The 9,623-nt window shown below is 37.7% G+C and overlaps 1 protein-coding gene across 3 annotated transcripts in view; it reads right to left on the bottom strand.

Moving 5' to 3' along the window:
- The window catches only part of LOC136027883 (myb/SANT-like DNA-binding domain-containing protein 3), a 105,939-nt gene extending 98,975 nt beyond the window's left edge, over window positions 1-6,964 (bottom strand). For 2 of the 3 annotated variants that reach the window (XM_065705300.1, XM_065705299.1), the window contains exon 1: window positions 6,820-6,964. In XM_065705300.1, coding sequence (XP_065561372.1) covers window positions 6,820-6,893 — 74 coding nt within the window. In that variant the 5' untranslated portion in view covers window positions 6,894-6,964. Of the gene's footprint in view, window positions 1-6,209; window positions 6,402-6,819 lie in introns of those variants that run through there. The other variant, XM_065705301.1, reaches the window with a different exon arrangement.
- Window positions 6,965-9,623: the final 2,659 nt, after the last annotated feature.

A 9,623-nucleotide genomic window follows, 5' to 3' on the forward strand; every position in this document is an offset into this window, starting at 1 on the left:
AATTATTTTCCCAAAGTCAACGGATCAAAATTCTGAGATAGCCATTTTATTCAACGTATTTGAAAAACCTTATAACTATGTCTTTGGAAACGACTTACTCCTCCACAGTCCCCGTGGGAGGGGCTACAATTTACAAACTTTGACCAGTGTTTACATATAGTAATGGTTATTGGGAAGTGTACAGGTGTTTTCAGGAGGATTTTTTGGTTGGGGGAGGGGTTGAGAAGAGGGGGGTATACTGGGGGAACTTTCCATCGAGGAATTTGTCATGGGGGAAGAAAATGTCCATGAAGGGAGCGCAGGATTTATTAGCATTATTTAAAAAAAACATGAAAAAATAAATATGAAAAGTTTTTTCAGCTGGAAGTAAGGAGCAGCATTAAAACTTAAAACGAACAGAAATTATTACCCATATGAGGGGCTCACCTCCTCCTAATACCTCGCTCTTTACGCTAAAATATTTTTAGCAATGTCAACTACTTATTCTACGGCTTTTGTGATTCAGGGGTCATTCTTAATGAATTGGAACAAAATTGAAGATTTAGTGTAAAGAGAGAGGTACTGAGGAGGGGGCGAACCCTCTCATATGTGTAATAAAAACATGAGAATAAAACATTCTTTTCGTAAGCTAATATCTTTTCGTAAACGTATATCTTTTACTAATAAAAAGATTCGTAAAAAATTAAAAGTTCTAGTTGCCTTTTTAATTAACCAAATATTGGAGGGCAACTAGGCTTCCTCCCTCGCTCTTTTTTCTCAAAATCATTCGATCAAAATTATGAGAAAGCCATTTAGCCAAAAAAAAAAAAAAATGCAAATTTCGTTTTAATTATTCCTCTGCAGAGAGCCAAAATCAAAACATGCATTGATTCAAAAACGTTCAGAAATTAAATAAAAAAACTAAGTTTTTTCAACTGAAAGTAAGGAGCGACATTAAAACTTAAAACGAACAGAAATTACTTCGTATATGAAAGGGGCTGCTTCCTCATCAACGCCCCGCTCTTTACGCTAAAGTTTTTTACTGTTTTAAAAAGAAGAGTTGAGAGAAAGAGTCAAACTTTAGCGTAAAGAGCGGGGCGTTGATGAGGAAGCAGCCCCTTTCATATACGAAGTAATTTCTGTTCGTTTTACGTTTTAATGTCGCTCCTTACTTTCAGTTGAAAAAACTAAGTTTTTTTATTTAATCATAAATAAGGCATGAACTTGATTTGTTCAAACAAATTTTAAAGAAAGTACGGCCTAAGTACGAATCTTCCATCCTGGTTGGACGAGTATAGCGACCGATGGGGCATTTGCTAAAGCAGACATGTCTTAGATAATTTACAGTCTTAGTCCTACTACTGCTACAACTAACAGCTGCAAGCAGCTATGGGATAAAGCCGATTGAGGCCAATACAGCTGCGCAAGCTCTATACCTTTACCAATCTATTTAAAGCTTACCAATCTATTCAAAACTATCAGCTGCAAGCAGCTATGGGATAAAGCCGATCGAGGCCAACACAGCTGCACAAGCTCTATCCCTATACCAGTCTATTTAAAGCTTACCAATCTATTCAAGAAATAACAACTGCAAGTAGCTATGGGATAAAACCGATTGAGGCCAACACAGCTGCACAAGCTCTATCCCTATACCAACCTATTCAAAGCTTACCAATCTATTCAAAACTATCAGCTGCAAGCAGCTATGGGATAAATCCGATTGAGGCCAACACAGCTGCACAAGCTCTATCCCTATACCAATCTATTTAAAGCTTACCAATCTATTCAAAACTATAAGCTGCAGGCAGCTATGGGATAAAGCCGATTGAGGCCAATACAGCTGCGCAAGCTCTATACCTTTACCAATCTATTTAAAGCTTACCAATCTATTCAAAACTATCAGCTGCAAGCAGCTATGGGATAAAGCCGATCGAGGCGAACACAGCTGCACAAGTTCTATCCCTCTACAAATCTATTTAAAGCTTACCAATCTATTCAAAAATAACAGCTGCAAGCAGCTATGGGATAAAGCCGATTGAGGCCAACACAGCTGCACAAGCTCTATCCCTATACCAATCTATTCAAAGCTTACCAATCTATTCAAGACTAACAGCTGCAAGCAGCTATGGGATAAAGCCGATTGAGGCCAACACAGCTGCACAAGCTCTATCCTACACCAATATATTCAAAACTAACAGCTGCAAGCAGCTATGGAATAAAGCCGATTGAGGCCAACAGAGTTGCACAAGCTCTATCCCTATACCAATCTATTCAAAGCTTACCAATCTATTCAAGACTCGCAAGCAGCTATGGGATAAAGCCGATTAAGACCAACATAGCTGCACAAGCTCTATCCTATACCAATATATTCAAAACTAACAGCTGCAAGCAGCTATGGGATAAAGCCGATTAAGACCAACATAGCTGCACAAGCTCTATCCCAATACCAATCTATTTAAAGCTTACCACTCTATTCAAAAATAACATCTGCAAGTAGCTATGGAATAAAACCTATTGAGGCCAACAAAGCTGCATAAGCTCTATCCTATACCAATATATTCAAAACTAACAGCTGTAAGCAGCTATGGAATAATGCCGATTGAGGCCAACACAGTTGCACAAGCTCTATCCTATATCAATATATTCAAAACTAACAGCTGTAAGCAGCTATGGAATAAAGCCAATTGAGGCCAACACAGCTGCAGAAGCTCTATCCTATACCAATATATTCAAAACTAACAGCTGCAAGCAGCTATGGAATAAAGCCGATTAAGGCCAACAGAGCTGCACAAGCTCTATCCCTATACCAATCTATTCAAAAATAACAGCTGCAAGCAGCTATGGGATAAAGCCGATTGAGGCCAACACAGCTGCACAAGCTCTATCCTACACCAATATATTCAAAACTAACAGCTGCAAGCAGCTATGGAATAAAGCCGATTGAGGCCAACACAGCTGCACAAGCTCTATCCTATACCAATATATTCAAAACTAACAGCTGCAAGCAGCTATGGAATAAAGCCGATTGAGGCCAACACAGCTGCACAAGCTCTATCCTATACCAATATATTCAAATTAACAGCTGTAAGCAGCTATGGAATAAAGCCGATTGAGGCCAACACAGCTGCACAAGCTCTATCCTATACCAATATATTCAAAATTAACAGCTGTAAGCAGCTATGGAATAAAGCCGATTGAGGCCAGCACAGCTGCACAAGCTCTATCCTATACCAATATATTCAAAACTAACAGCTGTAAGCAGCTATGGAATAAAGCCGATTGAGGCCAACACAGCTGCGGAAGCTCTATCCTATACTAATATATTCAAAACTAACAGCTGCAAGCAGCTATGGAATAAAGCCGATCGAGGCCAACACAGCTGCATAAGCTCTATCCTACACCAATATATTCAAAACTAACAGCTGCAAGCAGCTATGGAATAAAGCCGATTGAGGCCAACACAGCTGCACAAGCTCTATCCCTATACCAATCTATTCAAAGCTTCCCTTTATAATCTCTCCCAAGGAGTTTCGATTACTTTTAAATCCTTTCTTACGGCCTCTTCCCCCTCTGGTTTAGGGACGACCTACTTTTCGTTTGGCACTAGATGGATGACCAAAAGGACGATCTTGAAGTCTGGATGCAGACAATCAAAATGAGGTACTATTTGTGATTCACCCAATTGGCTGCTTAGCTTTTCATTTGAAACATATTCAAAAAATGTTTGCACTTTTTGCAGATCTAGACCCAGAGGCCGAAGTTTTTTGCAGGTGGCCTTCATTAGACGTATTACACATAACTTTGATGTTCTTCTCCCAGTTCCACCGAGAAACAATTTTGCGAAACACAAAGGATATAATAAATTCAATGATACTTACGTATTATCCAGAATACGCTCAAAAATTGAAGTTAGGTAAATCATATTGAAATATACCAAAATATGTTGAAAATATAATACTTTAGAAACAAAATTATGGAAACTACAACAAAGAATCATGAAAAGCAGGCTGCCCAGAACGCATTATAACAAATACCTACTCTAACCTAACCACCTCTATATATGAAATATTTAATTAAAATATACCAGCATCGTAGTTTATTCCACGAAAAAAGAAGCTAATTATAACCGAATGCAAAAGAAAAACCGGTTTACTCCGATCAAACAAAGCAAACTTCTTGATTGTGTTCTGGATAATACGTAAGTACCTTTAAGAGAGAAATTCAGGTAGGTTCACAATGTACGGTCTTGTCCCACTACCCCAGAAGAAATCTGAAGATCTTTTTTTCATCATTTGAATGTCCTTTGTTGTTTTGCCGAATTCTCTACCAAAAACGTAGCTAACCCATTCCCAAGTTGATTCTTTCGATTGTGAATGATCACGTGTGAAATATTTGTTTTTGGAGATCCGTCATTTTCACGAGACGAATTTCTTGGGTTGCGTCATTTCATGAGCCTTCATTTCACAAGCCGAGCCAAATTGTTCTGCAGAACGAGTCAAGCCACCTCACGACAGTCGGCGAGGGGCTACCATTCCTCTTGAAAGTTAAAGAAAGAGAAAGTTAAAAAATCTAGAGCTCCCAAAAATTAGAGTAATTTTGTGACTGAAAGACCTTTGATCCTTTACCCCGTCCCACCCATGATATATCATGGCAAAAATAAATTTTCAGGGTCACAAAAGGGGCAGAAAAGGCAAAAAATATCTCACGAATTAGGTATCCAGAGGGCTAGCGGGGGAGAGGGGTCATATACAGGACGAAGTCAAAAGTTTTGTGAGTAATCGACTGAAATCAAGTCTGCCCTTAGGCTCATTATGGTCCTGAAAGCTCTTTATGGTCCTTGTCGGCCTTGTGTAAACTAACGTCATGAAATTGTCAAATTATCAGCGTTCGGCATTTCTAACTACTTTGTGTTATGAGAAATTATCCGAGCCATCTTAGAAAGATCAAGATCTCAGGAAAAGGTAGACCCAAAAGCAGACTTGCCCCGACGTAATTTTGTAGGAAGGATTAAGATTGCTAAAAGGACAGAAACCAGACAAAAAGGAAATACAAGAGCATTACATTCTCCATTCAATGTTTTTCCAAATACAATAGTCACTGCCCAAGATACCCTATCCCGAAGTCCCCGCCCTCCCCCTATTGGGAGCAGATGTAGCCCTAGGCTATACACAAAAATCAACAAGCTTTGTATGTAGCTTAGGGCTATATCTTGCCCCATTAGGGGAGGACTGGGATACAATTGAAAGTGAATATTCTATTTGGAAAGCGCATTGAATAGAAAATAAAGTGATAACCTATATTTCAATTTCCCCTTTCTGATTTCTGCCTTATATGTAACATTAACTAGGATTGACTGGAACACTTTTCCTTGGCGATCTAATTATCAAAAGCCTGTAAGGGTGTTTAAAAGCAGGGTGTTTAAGGATGTTTGTAATTCTTGGGCTCTTCTCGCTTGTGGGTAGGTGTAATCACGCATTTACGCAAGATAGCCTACCTCAATTAGGCAGTGGCATAATTTCGTCGAAATATTAGGGGGGGGGGATAAATTTGGAGCCAATTTTCTCAAATCAAGAGAAAATGACAATGAAAACTGAAAAATTATCCATATATTACCATAAGGCAAAGGTATACTAAAAAAAACTGACCTGTTTCTCTCGATACTTGAATTATGCAGGCTTATCTTAGTTTTGACAAAATTTGTTGCAGAAACTAAATTTCAGAAGGAGGGGGGGGTCAAACTGAGGTATAGTTTTGACAAACTTGGGTCTAGAGGGGACAGCTGCCCCCCCCCATTCCCATAGCAAATGACGCCCCTGCAATTAGGCTAGGCCGAGATTAATTAAGCCTATTACGCTAGACTAATGAACAAAATAATCAAGGCTAACATTCAAAGATTTTAGGGGTGGGGTGGAATTCCCCTCAAATACTACTTTAGCAAAACTTTATCTATTTTCTAGACAACAGAGCGAAAAGGCGCAACTTTTCAAAAATGTAGAGTTATATCCCGACCTTTTACCCTACTCAACAAAACTCCTGCACATGGATCTTAAACTTCCAATAGCCTAAACATTTTTAGTTTGAAATAAATACATTGCAAGATCAACATTTTATTCTATAGTCCTATCTCAGATCAATCGTCTTTCTACAATCCCAATTAAGTTTTTCAGGCTAATCATTTTACCGTTCCTAAAACAATTTAGTCTAATTAATGTAACGACATAAATTCCTACCGTTTATCCGGAAAATAACAATTTAATTTGTAGCCATACTAAAAGCAAAATCTTATCTCACTAAACCACTACTTGGACTCCTTAGTCAATGCTTTGGCGAGGGAGTGAGAGTGGGAGATAGAACCACCTCGAGGGCACACTCAAAAACCACTTTTTGTGTGCTTTAGCTACTCATCTATAGATGCATTGGCATCTTGTCAGTTTTTCACCTGAAGCAAGGCAACACATACGCCATCTAATTTGACTATAACGAAGCAAAGAAGAATATCTTACAATTAGGGTTAATTATTCATTCATAACGGGGATTAAACTAATTCTAGTAGAAGCAAAAGATTCTGAAAATACTTGATTTGGGTATTTTCACTAAAAAAAAGACAAGAAAACCTCCCCGCTAGATTAAAAAACTTTTATTCAAAAAACCGCAAAACATTTCCTCCCTCCTTCATTTTCTAGAGCCGATTCCCCTGGTTAGAGAAGTGTTGGGGACTTCTCCTGATTTTCACAAAATAGTGCAAAGCTTTGAAAAAGGACGGTCTAGTGGTAAACAAATAAAAATTGTATCAAGGGGGTACCCACTTTCCACCACTTGTTATATATCTCAGAGCGTCACCTGTGTAATAAAGTTTCACCACGTTTGGCGAAGTTTATGTCAAACATGGCGCTCTTCCTCCATATTTCTTGCATGAGATTTCTGAAAGTGGGTACCCCCTCACATTGCACGTTACCAGATGTTCAAATTTAGGTAAGCATTGGTGGCTTAATCAGGACTTTATCTCTAAGCAGTTTAAATCATCTCAGAGGCGAGGTGACTGGAATTGTCCCGATATAGAATCTATTTATATACTTATCGGTTATATAGTAAACACTCGAGAATTTGTGACACGTGCATAAGACAAAAACTAGTCAGGCAACTTCTTTAACAAGACAATTCCTTTGGCTCGCTTGGCGGACAGGGGTTTCTCACTCCGTGAACAACATTTCTGATTAGGGTTTTTTGGGGTTGAGGGGCCAAAAAAGGTAGGCCTACCTAGGTTAGGTAAGGTAATTTATTTAATATACTGCGCTCTGGGCGACCCCCCTTCCATAATTCTTTGTGGTAGTTTCCATAATTTTGTTAAAACCATTATACTATTCTTGGGGGCCGCGGGAGGGGGGTATGCATATTTTATAGAAAAGTCCAAATAATTTAATCGATGCATCACGTTGCTATTTAATGCATATTTGGAACAGAGGGGGTAGGAGGGTGAATTTTAGGTGTACCGCCACTATTGAATAGGTCGTGGTAAAAGAACACATTTAAGATTTTTCTGAGCAAATAATGTCAGCGAATGCCAGAAACCGTCATGTTGAGTTAGTTTTCGTCACCTGAGCTTATCGGAATTGGATTTTGCGAACAAAATCATGACACAATTGGGTAAAAATTTACCGTCCTGTGCCAATATTAGTATCTTGTAAATATATTTGAGGTGAAACCTTCCCCTAAGGTATTTTAAGGTGTTTACCTACTTGACAATCAAGGATACCGTACCGAAGGTATCGTAGGATTTTTCATATTTTGTTGCATTCTTAAACAAAATACAGAAAGCATACAAGTGCTTTACTATCATTTATTTTGGTAATTTTTTTTGTTCACTGATTATTAAGATAGCTAAGAAATAGACATACCCTTAGAATCAGAACTTCACCTTTAATCCAAATATAACATTCATTTCCGTCACAAATTTACTTTACACCCAGCCCACCCCCGAATGGTCAAATATGTACTCTGAATTTTATGTATGCACTGAATTTTGTGTTCATCACTCCTGTCTTCAAATTGAATAAAAAAACAAGTTTTTTTAAACTGAAAGTAAGGAGCGACATTAAAACTTAAAACGAACAGAAATTACTCCGTATATGAAAGGGGCTATTCCCTCAACGCCCTGCTCTTTACGCTAAAGTTTGACTCTTTCTCTCACCTCTACTTCTTAAAACAGTAAATAACTTTAGCGCAAAGAGCCGGGCATTGAGGAGGGAACAGCCCCTTTCATATACGGAGTAATTTCTGTTTGTTTTAAATTTTAATGTTGCTCCTTACTTTCAGTTCGAAAAACTTGCTTTTTTTTATTAAATATCTGAACGTTTTTAATTAATGCATGTTTTAATTTTGGCTCTCCGCACATGAATAATTAAAAAGGAATTTGCATATAAATTTATTTTTTGGCTAAATGGCTTTCTCATAGATTTGGTCTGACGATTTTGAGAAAAAAAGGAGCGCGGGAGTAAGCCTAGTTACCCTCCAATTTTTTAGTTATTTATAAAGGCAACTAGAACTTTGAATTTTTACGAATGTTTTTATTAGTAAAAATATGTGTAACTTACGAATTAACTTAAGTAACGAACTTCTACGTTCGCATGTTTTTATTACGTATATGAGGGGGTCCCCTCTGTCAATACCTTGCTCTTTACACTAAAGCTTAAATTTTGTCCCAAATGCTTAAGAATGACCCATGAATTACAAAGGCCGTAGAACAAATGGTTCAGATTTTAAGTTTTAATGCTGCTCCTTACTTTCAGTTGAAAAAACTTTTCATATTTATTTTTTCATTTTTTTCAAAAAATACTAAAAAATCCTGCGGCCCCTTCATGGAAATTTTCTTCCCCCATTGCAAATTCCTCCATGGAAAGTTCCCCCCGCATAACCCTCCCCCCTCAGCCCCTCCCCACAACCAAAAAAATCCCCCTGAAAGCGTCTGTACACTTCCCAATAACCATTACTATATGTAAACTCTGGTCAAAGTTTGCAACTTGCATCCAGTGAATATTCTCCTAAATCCCTATTTAAGGAAATATTATTATTAATCTTAAGTCTGATTTCAACTTCACTACTTCACTGTATTCACTGTATGTGTAGTCATTGAACTCCCTTCAATGTCCCCAGATCTGGTCGAGATTTATTGGTCGGATCTGGTCGGATCTAGGCATAAAGCAAGTAGTTCGAGAAGCAATTGAAATCAGACTTAAGATTAATAATAATATTTCCTTAAATAGGGATTTAGGAGAATATTCACTGAATGCTTTATACACACATTTAATTAAAGGTGACCTTACAAAATATTATAAAAAACCAATATATATATTAACACAGAACCTGTCCCAAATAGACCTATAAGACCAGCAGCGAAAAAAGCTAGGCTGGCATTAAAAACCTGCTTTTTAAATCATTTTCTTTCATTTCATTGAATTACCTCGCTTCATAATAATTTATTATTCAGTCCTGGTTGAACTTCGCTGAGGTAAGGATGCTTGGACTATTTTGAAAAACTGTTCATTTTAGTTTTATTGATTTTATCCTCTCGTAAGTTGTTTTTTCTTATTTATATTGCTAAGGACGGCCCTTGGACATAGGGCCGAAATATTCATTCTAATTTATTT

The sequence above is a fragment of the Artemia franciscana genome, chromosome 6 (assembly GCF_032884065.1).
Source record: "Artemia franciscana chromosome 6, ASM3288406v1, whole genome shotgun sequence".
Lineage (NCBI taxonomy): Eukaryota > Metazoa > Arthropoda > Branchiopoda > Anostraca > Artemiidae > Artemia > Artemia franciscana.